General features: G+C 34.2%; 1 protein-coding gene across 1 annotated transcript; it reads left to right on the top strand.

Annotated features, from left to right (window-relative positions):
• Nucleotides 1-1401: 1401 nt before the first annotated feature.
• Nucleotides 1402-3553, top strand: LOC124844810 (uncharacterized). The gene is made up of 2 exons (XM_047321817.2): nt 1402-2223; nt 2695-3553. Exons 1-2 carry the CDS (start codon nt 1794-1796, stop codon nt 3207-3209), a joined length of 945 nt encoding a protein of 314 aa, XP_047177773.1. The 5' UTR covers nt 1402-1793; the 3' UTR covers nt 3210-3553.
• Nucleotides 3554-17396: the final 13843 nt, after the last annotated feature.

Genomic DNA, 17396 nt, shown 5'->3' with positions numbered 1-17396 from the left:
TGCTTTCACAGTTCTCAACTATGATTTCTCTCCATAATGACAAATTGGTGATACATTGATACTCCTCCATCCTCCATCACCAAGATAACAAAGACTATGATTTTGCTTCTGACACCCATCAGATGTGGAAGACAAACATGAATGACCCATAAGCATACTTGAATAACTCAAACATAAAACGAACATCAACGACAACAAAATCCTAAAACCTGGTACAAGAAGAAGATGAAGAAGTTAAAACCTAGTACAACAAGAAAAGGAAGAAGCTAAAACTTGGTACAAGAAGAACCTAAAACCTGGTACAAGAAGCTAAAACCTAGTAGAGGAACAACCTAAAACCTGGTACAAGAAGAAGCTAAAACCTGATGAATGTCCAATTTCACTCAATCAATCCCTAATTTTGAAGATAGAACCCTAAATTGTATGATAGAAACCTAATTTAGTGAAATGCAAATTTATGAAAATATTCCCAATTTAATTTTAATTAAAATTTACTAATCTTTTAATGTTTAAAATATCAAATCTACATCACTATTCCACGTAAAATGCCTTAAGTCTGCCATGTATTTGAATTAAACCACGTTCAGCCAATTTTACAGTAAGATCCAATCGTATCATTTTTCACAATTAAAAACCCAATTGAGACAAAAGATAACTAAATAACTTATTTAAGACAAATCACAATAAATAAAAACCTACCAAATGATTAAAGAAAAAATATGAAACTAACATTTCACCATCAAGTGAGACTCAAAATTATTATTATTTTCTTTAAGAAGGAAATAGAATAAATGATAAATATAATCTAAATAATGACTTTGTGTTTAATTTTAAAAAGAAAAAAAAATGAAAGTGAGAAATGAGTAAAATAAGTGAATAGCTAAAAAAATAAAAATATATTAATAAATATTTTTATTTAATTTTATGTTTTATTATTTATTAACATTAAATGATAAATAAATATATACTTTATAAAAAAACTAAAAAACTATCTAATTTAATTATTATCAAAAAATTTAAAAATTATACCGCATAATCCGTCTTCCGCTGGCACATGGTATCTCAAACACAATTCCATTATTAAAAAAAAAGGTTAAATTTGATGTGATTGTTTTTTTTTTTTTGTTCTTTTTATTTTCCTATCAAATTATTCATAAAAAAGCAACAAAGTTTATAAATATATATATTGTTTTATTTTTATTGTATACTTATAAGATTCCTATAAATAAGAAGAATCTAATTTAAAGCTTGCTTAATAAAAAAAGTATCCTTCTCTTTTAACTTCCACACTTATTTGAATGTGTTTATTTGTAATCATAGTACATCTTTTTAGATCATTACTATTAAACACTTTACTTGCACTCTTTTTATATGTAATCCTTGGACCCCTCTACAAGTGAATTTTCTTTCAATGTGAAGATACCATCATCACTCATAAACACACACAGACAAAGAAAATCATTGCCTACATTCAGAAATCATCACGAAGTGACTAAAATCAGTTTGGATATTAGTCAAACCTTTTTCCAGAACAAATTAAATCATTTCTACAATACAAATTCATAGTTATCCAATTTTCCTGGGCATTCAATCAGGGTTTCATTTTTCCCAATGCAACACTGTAGTGCATTTTAAAAATGTTGCCAGATTCTGCCTGGCTGTGATGCACTTATCAGTAAGAAAAAAAAATGGCCTTTCCACACCCCACAATGAGATTTTGACACTGTTCACCAAAACCCCTTCATCTAATCTCTTTTCCTGCGTGAACAACCACCACCGTTTTGTCTTTACCCATGGCCAAAATCTGGATTGAAGTGTGCTTGATATCAGCTCGTGGTGTGAGGGGTTCACCCTCACTTTGGAAGCGTCAGTGGTATGCAGTTGGGTGGGTTGATCCTAAGAGCAAGTACTGTACCAAAGTTGATGCTTCTGGGAATGCCAACCCTCTTTGGAGGACCAAGTTTGCCATCCAGGTTGATACCTCCAACCCAGATCTGGCACTCCACTTGGAGGTTTATAGCAGAGATCCTTTGTTCCTCACTGAGAAGCTTCATGGCTCCGCAACAGTTGTTCTCAGAGAGTTTTTGGCTAAGCAGGTCCACAACTCTGAAGAAGTAGGAAGCTACCAGTTGAGAAAGAAGAAATCCAACAAACCAAGTGGCTTCATTGATATTTCAATCCGTCTTTCTGAGAACAAGGAGGACCCTACTTTCCACCCACAAGGTATTATTATTATGCAATTATTTGATGTCATCATGTGCCTATAATCTTCTACTAGTTTTTATGTTTTATTAACTCTTCTATGTTAAATTGAAAAACTTAACAACATGTTCAGTGGAGATTGGTTGAAATCATAAATTTGTGTGATCTAAACCACAGAACAGTTTCTTGTGTGTTGTTAATAGAGTTTTTGGAAAAGTGATCCAAGCAATATTTTTTTGTGCTATTTATTATTAGAGTCTTTATCATTAAGAGAACAAAGTCACATTTGGAAGATTGGTTTTTAAGGTAACATTCCAAATGTGGAAAATCAGATCTAAGACGAGGACTCACAACCTTGAAATATATGTTATCTTTTTATTTATTTTCTATAGGGTGAGTGAGCTTTTGATTCAGCATGCTAAAAAGGGTTCCATGTTTGGATGGAAAGGCTTGCAACTTTGAGTGATTTGAGGCTTTATGTTTGTTATGCAGGTAATGGGGAAGGAGTAGTGCTGCTAGATTATGGCAATGATACTCACTTGACCCCAGGGGGTGGATTTGGACAAGCCTACCCACAGAAAAAGCCTCAAGCTTCAATCCATCATTTCCATGGGACAGGAAAACAGACCCAAAATAATGTCCCCTACACACATCCAGTGCCATTTCCTGCAGACTACGCTACTAATCCTCCTTATATGAGTGGACCAAGCTATCCTGCAGCTACTGGACCAAGTTATCAAACACCCAGAACAACTCCTGCACCACCACACTCAAAGGTCAATCATGCTCCCACTTTTTTCCCAAGTAATGGTGGCATGGCACCTAGTTATTTTAACATGCCATCATCATCATCATCTGGGGCAGGTCCTAGGCCAAGAGGGCCTCCAGGATTTGCAATTGGGGCAGGTGCAGGAGCATTGGCAGCTGGGGCTGTAATGTTTGGTGATAACTTCATGTCACAATTAGGTGATCCCACTCTTACCATTGCCACTGACCCTCTTTTCTGATCAACAAGAGTTAAGCAGCTTCTGTAATTATTCTATTGGGCTGCACACATTATGGCCATTATGCCATGAGAGTTTTCTTCTTCTGTCTGAATCTGAAATCAATTTTTTTAGAGGTGTTATGACTACTCTTTTTGTTTAGTTTCATGGTGCTCTCTTTCTAGTAAAAAATGTCTGCAATACCTTGTCTTGTTATATATTAGATGAACAGAGGCAGTATTGTAGATCCAATTGACTAAACAAGGATACAGGGATGAAAACACACAAAGTGGCAAAGGTTTTTGCTTGAAGAAAGCCTTATGCCTATTATGTAACATGAAGTTTGCTTGCTCGTGATTTTCTACTGATCTTGGTTTTCTTGGCAAGTTGGAGAAAGTTTTTTGTCTGCAACAATGATAGTGAAGTTTAAACTTGAAATCACATACAAACCAGATTAAATTCTTTATCATTAAGATGATTTTATTGGGAAAAGATAATTCAAATGAATCTAGATCTTCTTCTGCTAAACATTCTTCATCCTCTCTCCAGAAATTGTGTTGTGTGAACCCTTGGATATATCTCTGGTTAAGAGGAATTTGCTTCTCTCTCTGTTCATGGCAAATCAAGGCAAATTGTCTTGACTTTTTTTTTTTTTTTAATAGTGTGCTGTGTGATTGTGCCATTATAATCTTAATATTTGGTCATTGATTTTAAACGTCATAGAAAATATATGAAATAATTCTTTTATAATTTTAAAACGTATTGTATACTTTAAATATGTTAAAATTATTACAATATATCTTAAATATAATAATTACTAAATATATTTTTTAATTCGATGAATAAATAAAATTAATTAATTAAATAAGCTTAATAAAGAAAACACCTAATTAATGGAGTTAATTACTTTCCAATTTTCTAAATTAATCTATATAAAAAAAATTGTCCAAATTTTAATTTATTTATTATATAATTTTTTGTGTGTCATCGTTTCTCTCTCTTTTTTTCATCCAAAATATGCGTCGAAGAGCGTATTTTGAAAAAACTAGAATTTAAGGTAAAGTTTATGAAAATATAGTCTAATCTAATATATTAACAAGCTAATGTTTGAAACAATAATCAAGCAAATGGAAATGAGATGATTTTAAAATAATTATTATATAAAAATTTAATAATTTATCACACATAATACAAATCTATGATTGGATGTTAGTATATTTTTTCCACTAGTTTTACATTAAAAATTTCTTACAACCGTTAAATTATTTAAAAAATTAAATAGAAATGTTCATATTACAACATTGTTTTAATCCACTACTTATAAAATACTATTAATATAGTTAATATTATTAATACCCATAATTTACATTTAAAAATCATACTTGTCTACGTAACAACCCCATTATATAGCAAGTATATATAATATAGACGTCATCAGATATAATATTATAAAGCAGTTAAGAACATGTAAATAAAGTGTTTAACTTACAGTCATCCAAAATGGCTATAAATTTAAATCTTTAAGTACAAAGAGTATTTCAAAATATACGAAAGTAGATATGCATCCTAACTACACTAAGCAGCACTGTCATCTCCCTCCAAGGCCTGCTCTAGAGGCACCTCATCTAACTCTACTCACATCTGAGTGGATGATCATTGCAAAAGAAAACATCACACACAAGTATGCACAGAAGCAAGCAGAAGGGTGAGCTAGTAAACTAAGAAAAGCATACAATATAACAGTATGTAACATACTAGATTCAACTTCAATCAAAGCAAGCTAAATCATACATCCTAACATGTTGTATACTAGACTTGACTCGTCCGAACTTAGAATGATAGTCGAGCTATGGCGGGTCGTGCACTCGTGGCGGCCTCTACTGCTTTGCAAAGCCGTTGCCAACGGGTTTCACCCTACCACACTCACGAGGTTAGCCTGTTCCGGGCCTTGAGGCATACTGGAAGCCCCCAAGACTAAGACCTCCTACTACTCCTCACGACATGGTTCAATCCTCTCTACTTGATAATGATTGACCATTGGAGTTTCAGTATAACCCCCAAGACTAAGCTCCTACTCTCATTCTAAACAACTAAGAATCTCACCAAGAGATTCTAAACTTTGAAACTTATACTTGCAACCTTGAGATCATACCACTTTCCTTTTCAACTCATATACTTTTAATTAGAATCAACATACATGCTTAAGCTCCATAAGATAAGGCCATAGATATTAAAGCATGCTTCACAAACAGTGTAACAAACCACTTAATCAATCATAAAACCAAAGGAAATTAAACAACTAAACTCAGGACTTCTCGCACAGCGCACAGTGCTCGCATGGCGAAACCAGAGTGGCTCGCATAGCGCACCACACTCGCCTTGCGAATTACTTCGCATAGGCGATAGACTTTAGGTCTATTGCATAACGCACCCAAGTCGCACAGCTAGAGTCTAGACAGAGACCAACCCCTCCCCAAACCTTCTCGCCTTGCGCCCTATTCACTTTTCTAATTAAAATGATAGTGGCTCCAGACCACCACCAGTCGCATATCGACAAGATTCGCTAGGCGAATCCACCAGGCAGAGATTAACACTCTCTGGTCATTCATAAAGCGCACTAGCTCGCACAACGAATAACCCTGGCAGAGAGCATCCCCTTGCAGGGACTCACTATGCGAAACCATTCGCATAACGAGTCTGCATAATCTGTAGAACGCCAGTTCTGTAGAATTATGCACACTCACACCCTTTTACCATTTCCAATAATCTTCCCCAACTTCTAAGACCTCTAATTGGTGATTTAAACCTAATTAAACTTATCTAATTGATTTTACACATTCCTCCAGTGATTATTAAGTGATTAAGACCCAAATTCCTTCTTAAAACACTAATTTCCTCAACTTAGGGACTCAAATCCAATTCTACCATTTTTAACCTGTTCTAAACCAGTTTTATGTTGCCAGCAAGCCACATTGGACCTATCTAAACTGTCCTAACCCTCCAAAAACACTCTAGACCTCATATGCTCAGAATCACTATCCCACTTTCTCTCAAATGACCTAAAATACTTCCTAATTGCCAAATTGTCTATCTAATTTATACTACAACAGAAATCTTACCCCCAAACACTTCTTACATGTTCAATTTTACAATAATTAAGTCCATCCAATTCAATTCACAAGCAAGCCATTATAGTTTCATCAACTACATGTTTCAGTCCATAACGTCCAATATGCTTGAAACCAAAAATGCAGTCCAAAACAGCACACCAGTTCAGCATTCAACATGCATACACATTTATAAAACAGATTCAAACAAACAACTAGCTCCCCTTACCTTATAGTTGAAATGCCCAGCTCACAATAACACTTCTCTATAGTACCTCACACAGCAAGGACCCAACCAAACCCTATAAACCACCACATTGGTGGTAGAAAACAACTCTTAGAGCTAGAATTTGACAGAGATTTGAAGAAAAGTGTTTCTAGTTACATGCAACCAGTAGAGTCGCATGTCTTAGGTTCCAAAGCAACGGAGGAGAAAGGAAGAACTACTTACCGGTAAGAAGGAAGAAAGTGATCGGTTCAAAACGGAGCCCTCTATGCTGGGAACACTCAAACACCACCTGATCAACAATCTGATGGCTCAGTGAAAAAAGATTGAAGAGAGAAGGCAGAGGCAAGAGAAGAAGAAAGGTCTGAAGAGTGAGGTTTGGTTGCTCAGGAAATAGGAAGAACTTTGAATTCCACGTTTCTATACATAAGTTATTTTATTAATAATGTTCCATCCTATCCTGTGATGCCACGTGTCCACTCCTCAAAGCTGACTTCTTTTCTCAATCTTTACAGTCTAGACTAATTTAAAATTAATTCTTTTATGAAATGCACTATGAATTAGTTATATGATAATCTAAAATTATAAAATTTTGAGTAAAAAATATTTTTTAAAAACTAAGAGCAATGAACAAAAAATGAATAATTTTTTTTAACTAAAATGGTGTGTCAAAAATCATGAATACATGGCTCCGAGTTTAATTTCAAGTTTGAGCTATGCTTATGACAAACTATCGTGGAAGATATTCAATCCTTACACAAATATCGGTTTTCAGATTAATTAATCTTTAGATCCAAAGACATCTCAAGTTCTAAAAAATAATGAACTAATTATACTAAACGGGTTTTAGGTTAAACTATATATACATTTTTATTCAACCACTAAATATCGAAATTATTAGTATTTAGATAAAACTTAAAGTATTTATATAAATCAAGTTCATCTAAAAATTTAATCTTTTATTTATTTTTTAAAATATTATAATCCCTATATTAAAAGATTAAAATTGCGATATTAAAAAAGAAACTTAATTTAAAGAGTCTGTATATTTGAAAATCCAATAATAAGTTAAAAATCCAATGTTAGATAGAAATAAATAGTTGAATAACAAAATAAAGCTCTTAGTCTTTTATTATCTAATTTAAGTGAAATATTTTTTAGGTTTATAATTATATGGCTAAAAGAAGAGGTTATATTGATGTGTTTTAAAAATGTTTTAATACTTGAATGTCTGTAAACAAGAAAGAGAAAAACACATAATTTATTCAAGTTAACCTCAAATTTTAGGTATGTTTAATCCAATGTAGTGAGATTTTCTATCAAAATAGAATTTTTTTCAAGCTTCTCATGATATCAATTTTGTAGGTTCTGCTAACCAAAGAACTCCATTTTTTAGACAATCTGATGGAGAAAGCAGAGGTGATTCTGGTTTCAAAATTTCTCCTTTCTCATTATTTATACCCACCAGTAAAATACGGTGTGATGTGTAATTTATACAGCAAAGTAAAATACAAGAGATGATTCTACAAAGGTAAAATAACTATCCTAACAAACTAACTATAAAACAACAAATAAAATATCCAGTGGGGAAAAGGGAATAATGTCAGTTGTGATAATAAACAGAAAACATGTCTTCTTCTCACAACCTCCCTCAAGATGGACGGTGAATGTTCAGCAAATCCATCTTGGACAAATTATCATTAAAGGGTTCAAGATAAAGTGACTTAGTTAACATATCTGTCAATTGATGCTTGAAAGGAACATGTGAAATGACAATGAGGCCGTCAAGAATCTTAGACAATCCACTTCAATGTGCTTGGTTCGTTCATGAAAGAATGGATTCTTAGCCAGCTGAATTGTAGATTGATTATCACAAAAAGTGAGAAAGGGAAGTGGAATTTGAAGGCACCAGTCATCAGCAATATACTTTAACCGCTGCAGTTCACAGGCAACAGAAGTCAAAGCTCTATATTAAGCTTTAGTAGAGCTTCTAGAAACGGTGGATTGTTTCTAGGATTTCCAGGAAATAAGACAGTGGCCATAAAAAACACAATAGCCCATGATGGATTTGCGAGTGAAGGAACAAGTAGCCCAATCGGAATAAAAAAAAAACTTGAATTCTGTGAGAATTGGAAGAAGGATAAAATAAACCGAGACTTGGACAACCTTTGAGGTATTTCAAAATCCGGAAAGCAACATGGAGATGAGATTGTCGTGGGTTGGACATGAATTGGCTATCTTGCTAAACAACAAAGGAAATGACTGGGCGAGTGTTATTTAAATACTACAACTTACCAATCAATCTTCTGTAAGCAGTGGGATCTAAAACAAGATCACCCTCATCATCTCTAAGCCTAATAGTGGGATTCGAAGGAGAAGTAGTAGGTTTGCAACCAATGAGACTAAATTCTGCCAAGATTTCCAAACAATAATTTCTTTGATTTAGCACAAGGGCCTGTTGTGATCGAGCAACCTCAAAACCAAGACAAAATTTGAGAGAGCCCAAATCTTTGATGCTTGTTGAAAGCTTTTTGGTCGCACCAAAAAGTCAACAAATCTTGTCCCCTTAATGTAGTAAAGGTCTGACCAGGAATCAATCCAAAGATTAAGTTCAAAGTGTAAAGTTAAAATCTTGTTATTTATTCACTATTTATTATCTAAACTATTAATGCAATGTGGGGACATTAAAAATGAAACAATGAAATTAAAATAAATAAATAAAGCAATTGAAATCTATTTAAAAAGAATAAGAAAATAAAGAAAGAAAATGCAAAGAAATAAAAGAATTTGAGGAGGTGTAGGGAGTATGTCGTGGTGGTGGAGGGAGCAACGCTCATGCTAAAACGCTGCACTCCACTTAGTTGGAGTTAGCCCATGTAGTGCCCCAATTCTTTTCACTACAGGCTAGTTTTAATTGCAGCAAAACAACAACTTAATCTCAAATGCAGCGATCCAGAATGTGCTTTTCAATTAATCCCATGGTGGCGGCAACAACCCAAAACATGGTGCAATCTGAAATTTAAAATCCAATTAAAAAAAATCAGCAATTGAAACAAAAGAAAGGTAAATTTTACAATTAAAGAAACATTAAACCTAATTAAAAAAAACAAAATTTTCATTAGAAGAATTTCAAAAGAAGAAAATTATTTTCCTACTTATTTACAAAATACTAAAAATGCACTTAAAAATCTATTTTAAACTAAATACAAAATTAAAGAAAGATCCTAAAACTAGCCTATTTCTAAACAATTAAGAAGAAAAATTGTCGGTATCAGGACAATCGGTATTGTAGAGTTGCGTAGCGGAATAAAGTAAGAGGAAAGCGTGTTCAGTCACAACTTAAGTTAAGATGATCCATTTTTATAAAAATAGTTTTCTTAGAGAAAATTTATCGAACAGTTGATGTGCGGAAAATGTAAAGAGTGTAGGGAGCAGAAAAATTCAACACACAATTTTTATCCTGGTTCGAATCAAAAGATTCTACGTCTAGTTGTTAATCACTATAAAAAGTGATTAACGTTTTCACTAAAATCAGTTTCACAAATTTACAATAGAGTGAATGAAACAGTAAGATAAAACCTTCCTTCGACAAACGAACCAGAAGGGTGCTTCCTTCGACCAAAGAACCGGAAGCGATCAATCTACACTTTCCTTCGACCAACGAACCGAAACAGTGCAGAAACAGTCTTCCTTCGACCAACGAACTGGAAGAACAACAACGTTGCCAACTCGAAGAGAACCGCTCCGACCTTTGACCCACAAAGCGCGAGCTTCTCCTATTCACGAGACCAAGTGATGACAAATTTATGAACATCGAAAAACGGCGCCAAAAACTTGTTTAACAATCGGCAAGTGTGACCGAATCGTATCAAGTAATAAACTCGGTAAGACCAAGTATCGTTCTCCCAAAGGACTCACGGCCTAGTTTAGCTATATGATTTGTTGATTATTTAAGACTTAAGAAAAAAATAATTGTAGGTTTAAATGCAGGAGACAGTAATTAAATATGTATGCATGAATTTGATCAATGGAGAAAAACAGAATACAAACACTTCAATGAATTAGATGAATGAGTATATTGTTGGGGTTATCAATTTCATCTTATCCACTCTCATATATTTTTAGGAATTCATCATTCTTTTCATCAATGCTAATGCCACTCTCTAAATCACCTTGCAAGAAGGCCTATCCTTAATTACGAGTTCATACAAATCCTAACATTCCTAGTAATTAGTTCTGAAGTGCAGGAGCTTAAAGGCAACCAATATGCTATTGGGAGAAATTCCCCGGATCTAGATTTCCCCGTACGTTCCCATATCGACAAAATCAATAATCATGGCAATGAATGAGTTAAACAAAGCAAGCAATAAGCAAAGAGGAAAAACCCTAACTAAAGATGAAAGAAAGCATATATCTTAATATAAGACGTTAAAACACAAATTCCATATATGAGAGTTTCACAAGACTACATTGATTCCCCAACAACAATACAAGGTTTAGTTCACCATATTCATGGTGAAACTAGATGAACAATAATGAATGGAAGAAAGATAGAACCCTAGAAAGAGGAGAAGGTAGCCTGAGCATCCAAGATCTTCCTTCAAGGGGTGGAAAAGAGAGTGTTTGCTTCGTCTCTGCCAAAGATACAAACCCTAGGACATCCTAAAGCTTATATACTATTCTAAAATTACAGAAAATTAGGCCCAAGCCCAAAATAGTGCCGCTCAGCGGTAAACTACCGCTCGGCGGTAAGTGCGTGAGTTGTTTTCCTCCCCTCAGCGGCCTTTTCACCCCTCAGCGGAGCCAACGCGATTGCCTGAGTGCCGCTCAGCGGTAAACTGCCGCTGAGCGATAATTACGGCTTCTCCTTTTGCACTTTTTTATGTCTTTTCTGATTCCATCTCTATCCTTCTTCACTTCTTTCACCAAATTCACCTTAAAACCTGCATAAAAACACTGAAATCAAGCATAAACCTGTCTAGCTCTCTTATTTCTAAAAATATAACCAAAAGTATGATTTCAAGCTAGTTTCTAAGTGTTAAAGGTTGCTTTTAGTATCAATTTTAAGCATGAAAATAACAGTTTTTCAATTGTTATCACCAGACAATCCAATGAAATAGCTTTTTGGAACCTCCTAGAATCACATTGTATTCTCAAAAAGCTCAGAGTTAATGGAAGCACCTTCGACATACACTTGAGTTTGATGACCGACCATTTTCGCAAAAGTTTGAAAGAATATCAAAGCAAGCTCTAATACCAATTGTCAGTATCAGGACAACCGGTATCGTAGAGTCGCGTAGCGGAATAAAGTAAGAAGAAAGCGTGTTCGGTCACAACTTAAGTTAAGATGGTCCGTTTTTATAAAATTAGTATTCTTAGAGAAAATTTATCGAACAGTTGATGTGCGAAAAATGTAAAGAGTGTAGGGAGTAGAAAAATTCAACAAAATTTTTTTTATCCTAGTTCGAATCAAAAGATTCTACGTCCACTTGTTAATCACTATAAAAAGTGATTAACGTTTTAACTAAATTAGTTTCCAAGATTTACAATAGAGTGAATGAAACAGTAAGATAAAACCTTCCTTCAACGAATGAACCGGAAGGGTGCTTCCTTTGACCAACAAACTGGAAGCGATCAATCTACACTTTCCTTTTACCAACGAACCAAAATAGTGCATAAATAGTTTTCCTTCGACCAATGAACTGGAACAACAGCAGCGTTGCGAACTCGAAGAGAACTGCTCCAACCTTTGACCCACAAAGCGCGAGCTTCTCCTATTCACGAGACCAGGCAATGCAATGAACTAGTCTTTTGGAACTTCCTCAGATCACACTGTATTCTCAAAAATCTTAGAGTTAACCCTCTAAAGTGAAAAATCTTAGAGTTAAAAACAACTATATATAGACAACTGGTCTGAAGTGAAAAGTCAGATTAAAACTGCCAGTGATAATCGATTATTGTTAGTGATAATCGATTATTTAAGTCCGTTATAGGTATTTTCAAAAAGTGATAATCGATTATTCTGAGGAACAATCGATTATTCCAGGGACTTGTGTAGTTCTCATCAGGACCAGTGATAATCGATTATTTGAAGTAATAATCGATTATTTCAGAGCAAAAATGGTTTTTCAAGACAACTCAAGATAATCGATTATTCTATCTCATAATGGATTATATACGTAACTTCTCTAGATATACAAAATTTCTAAGTTACACATGCTTAAACTTTTTCCTAATACATTTACAAACTACTAAAGTGCTTTTAAAACAATTATGACTTTATTCTTGGAGTTTTATCACTTGCAACATCATCAAAATCTTTTATCTTCAAAGTACCAATGCTCCTTATTGGTAACAATCTCTCCCTTTTTGATGATGATAAAAAAGTACTTGTTTAAAAGCAACTTTGGTTTATTTGCATAAAATACAAACTAACAGACAACTAAAACAGGTTAGCAGCAACTGCACTTTACTAGAAGTTGATTCTTCTCCCCCTTTTTTGTCATAAGCAAAAAGATTAATAAAAATTCTCCCCCTTAATATGAGCTCCCCCTTACTAAAAGAATGTAAGCACTAGAACAAGAAGGCATGTTATTCATGAAAAGAGGAATTACAATATTAGCATAAAGAAAGACATGAGCAGTTTGAAACATCACAGGAAATCAAAACAAACAAACAACCAAGCAAACTAACATAAAATCCTAATACTACCCGGACTGGGTGGTCTTTCTGGAGGTTGAAGAGTGAAGTGATTTTCAATGTTTCCAAGACGAGTGCCCAAGTCGTTCAACTGGTCAATCACATATTCTTCATGATTTTGTTGCCACTCATATATTTGTTCAAAGTGAGCTTGTTGAGCAAGACGCATATCCTCCAGCTGTTTAGATAGGTTTGCAAAATGATCCTCCATTGTTAGTGAGGAAGAGGAAGCCATATGAGAAGGACCAACATTAGTAGGAGCAACAGCTTGGACTGGGTTAGCCATATGAGCATTCATATCGTCATTGTCATCATCTTGGTAATCATCATCCTTGTGAATGATCACGCGGCCACGAGCAACAAATCCCATTTGGCGAAATGTTGTCTCGCCAATCTCAGTTCCAATTGCTTGAATGGCTTGAGTGAGTTCGCCTTCCATACTTACGCCTTTGTACTCTAAAATTCGAGAGATGAGAAGTGCATATGGAAGATGATAAGAATGATATTTCCTGGCCTTCAACATGGTGTCAGAGATGAGCGCTGGCCAATCAATGTGTATGTGATTTAAAATCCCATACAAGAGTAGAAGATCTTGCTTCGAATATTGAGCATGGTTAGTGGCACGAGGACAGAGAAGCCATACAATCAAGTAGTGGATCATCCTTTCTTGAACCTTGAATCCACCAACAAGCAGTTGCCGACGGTTGATTTGTTGTTCAGGATGTCGCAAAAAAGATTGAAAGGCAATGAGACAATTGAAGTTCGGGACGCCAAGATGAACTTTGACAGCATCATCCCAGATTGTTAGTTGAGCAATAGTCGTCCAGACGTCATCATCCAAAATGATTGGAACTCCTTTCAGTTTAGTGGTGGTGATTCCGTCACGATAACGCAGATTGAAGTAGAAGACACAGATAAGATCAGGGTATATACATCCCTTTTGTTCGACGAGATGCGAAAGACCTTGAGCATCGAACAGATCTGGAAACTGAAAGCCGTAAAATCTGTAAAAGTCAAGGCGTATGAACTTTACCGCCATTATCCGACGTTCTTGCCAAGAGTGAACGTACTCAGCATGCTTTTCCTCATTCGAGATCCATCCTTCGATGGAAGCAGGGCGAATGTTTCTAGAACGAGATGATGAAGCACCAACAGTCCTCCTACGTGGTCTTCTTGAATCAGCCATGAGAAAAAAGATGGGATAAGTGGAAAAAGGGAAGAAATTTGGTGCATATTGTGTTTGAGCAGTGGTTTGGGTGCAAAGAAGTGACAATTAATCGATTATAGGAGACTATTTATAAGAGAAATCGAGAAACTAGCCGTTTTTAGCTGTTTTATGGCCGTTAGAATTCGCTGCAACGACTCTTTTTCTGAAACTGGTCACGTGATAATCGATTATTGTAAGTTATAATCGATTATCTGTTCAAAATTCATTTTCCAGAAATTGTATGATAATCGATTACTGATGAAGATAATTGATTATTTGTTCTTGAATACCCAGTTTTGGGTTTGAGTCAGGATAATCGATTATTCCATGGGATAATGGATTGTCTGTGATTAGAGACTTTCTCAAAAGCCAAGAATAATAGAGTATGCTCTTATGATAATCGATTAAAAACGCTAAGTTTACGAAAAATGCTAAAATTTCATAAATCTTAAATTTAAGACATGTCTAACACTCCTAGCTCACTTCTAAGTTCATATAATCTATCTTTAGGCAGAGCTTTTGTAAAGATATCTGCTAATTGATACAGAGTATCATTATATTCTATTGTGCAGTCCAATGCAATGCAGAAATTTTTACAAGCCAGTTTAGATTAGTATTTTCAAGTCCAAACCAGTTTTAATAATATTTAGCAAATCAAATTCAGCTTTCAGCAGACTCAATTAATCTATGAAATCAACAATCATTTTTCAAATAGTTAAGATATCAATGATTCAACAACCAATTTATAAACTACAATGAACGCAACAGTAACTTAAATGAATATGAGCACATCTCAACTACTCAAAGTTTATCATGAAGACTCTACTGCTAGCAAAATTTGTTCAAAAGTGACTTTGACAACACAATTTATAACTTCCCAATCAAAAACTATGATTCATGCACTCTTATATCCCAATTTGTTCAACCCCATGAATTCAGCTCTGCATATCAAAACAACATATACAAAAATTAAAACAATAATATGTAGTAATCAGATTTAATTCAATAAAATTGTTTATCTTGGTTCAATGGATTTTATCCCCCAGCTTAATCAACTACACTTAGGCTTTTCAACCAGGATTTGCTAGGCAAAGCTATCAGAAAATAGAGACAAAACAGGACAACCACAATTTGGAAAATAAGAAACAAGCTTTTATTGCAAGTTTACATAAATGTAGATGCACCATGCAGACCTCATAAATAAGCAATTAAACCAACAACTTTTCATCAACAAAAGATCTAAAAATGGTGGTTTGGAGAGTGAAAACACACAGAGCTATTAAAGCTCAAGATTCTTTGCCATGAACATGTTTAAATCAGTGAAAAGAACTTGTGATCACAGTTAATTGATGTTAAACAACAATGTTTCTAAGATTCACTTATTCAGATCCAATTATGTGTTAAATTAAACAACTCCACCAACCAATTTTAGATATAATGAGTCAAATAAGTTCTGAATACTTAATTGGTCTAAAAAATATTTAAGAAAACTTGAATAAGGCACTATGAAAATATTTCAAGATGTTCAACAATGAAATAGTGGTAAACCAGAATTTAAAACTGGAAAGTTTACTCAAACAAGGAAATGCAGTTTCAGCTAACTGCTTTTAAAGACTATTCTACAGAGATTTGCACAATGATAACCAAATAATGGAAGATTAAAAAGACAAGCAGAACAAAATACAACAACACAGTTTAAACAACACTTAGCTCAATCACGTGGTGCTCAAACCAAGGCTTTGGATACCACTTGATGGAATTACTCCCTGACCTGGAACATCAATTTCAAAAGCAGAATACCATAGAGCTCTCTTATCCTTTTGAAAACTTATCCTGTAAAGCAAAACAATAGAGTTTTTGGTCCCCATAATCTCATTTAGGTCCTTGGGGTTAGTACATGCAAGCAAACATCATTTGAGCACTTTAACCCATGTATATTTTTCATTTGGAATTCCATAATGTTTTATTCTACATTTGTTTGAAGGATGTCCCTTTTTCATGCAATAGAAGTAACCAACACCATACAGTTTGTCTTTTACAATTGTTCCTTTTTCAACCCAAACTTTACGTGTTCTCCTATTTTATGGTTTCTTAAAATACACATTTTTGTTTTTGAAAGGATCCAGCTTAATATCATTTTTCACACAAGATGAAGATTGTGTTGCTTTCATAAGCAAATTTTCCAATATGTCAATATCAAACATATAACTCTTACAAGACAAGCATTCAACAGGATTGTCAATAACGGTAGAATCTTTCATTTCTAAATTGCAAATTGTATTTCTTAAAATAACTTCCTCATCTAAAGCCTTCTCATATTTAATTTTCAATTCTTTAAATTCCTTTTTCAAAATTTTGTGAGCAATATTCAATTTCTCATATTCATCAAGTAATTCAAGAAAAGCCTTTTGTAAATCAAATTCACTAGAGTCAAGACTAGAGCAACTTACTTGGCTTGCAGTGTCATCAATATTAGCTGTCAAACACAAGTTTGCTTCTTCACCAGAATCACTTGATTCATTATCAACCCAAGAAATGTAGGCCTTCTTCTCTTTGTGAGTTTTCTTTTTCTTTCTTTCTATACTTCTTTTGTTGCTTGAACAATCAGCTTTCACTTGGCCTCTTTCACCACATCCATAACATTTGAAGCTTGAAAAGGAGCCTTGATAGTCCTTCTTTTCCTTCAAGATTTCGCTTTTAAATGATTTATCTTTGGCCATCAAGCATAGATTTTTTTGCTCATTAGAATCGCTTGAGCATGAGGAGTTTGATGTAGAGCTTCAATCAGATAGTGTCAACTTATCCACATCTAGTTTTTTTCAACATTTCCTGTGCACTTTTATAAATAGAAACTTTGAAGAATTCATTAAGGGTTAGTGCAGATAAAATTATATTCTGAGCCTTAATATCAAATTGGGCTCTTCTGTTTTCCTCAACAGTTCAATCAAAATATGATTTTTCTACTTCTACAC

This window comes from Vigna umbellata, chromosome 1 (genome assembly GCF_029865625.1).
Source record: "Vigna umbellata cultivar VRB3 chromosome 1, Vumbellata_1.0, whole genome shotgun sequence".
NCBI classification, from domain to species: Eukaryota; Viridiplantae; Streptophyta; class Magnoliopsida; order Fabales; family Fabaceae; genus Vigna; species Vigna umbellata.
The sequence above is the reverse complement of the archived record's forward strand: the minus strand, read 5'-3'. Positions and strand labels throughout refer to the sequence as shown.

What these genes read in the sequence shown, in the direction of transcription:
- LOC124844810 (XM_047321817.2), top strand. Translation starts at nt 1,794, where the DNA reads ATGGCCAAAATCTGGATTGAAGTGTGCTTGATATCAGCTCGTGGTGTG. An exon ending in CCCTACTTTCCACCCACAAG is followed by an intron (nt 2,224 to 2,694) that starts GTATTATTATTA and finishes TTTGTTATGCAG; the next exon opens with GTAATGGGGAAGGAGTAGTG.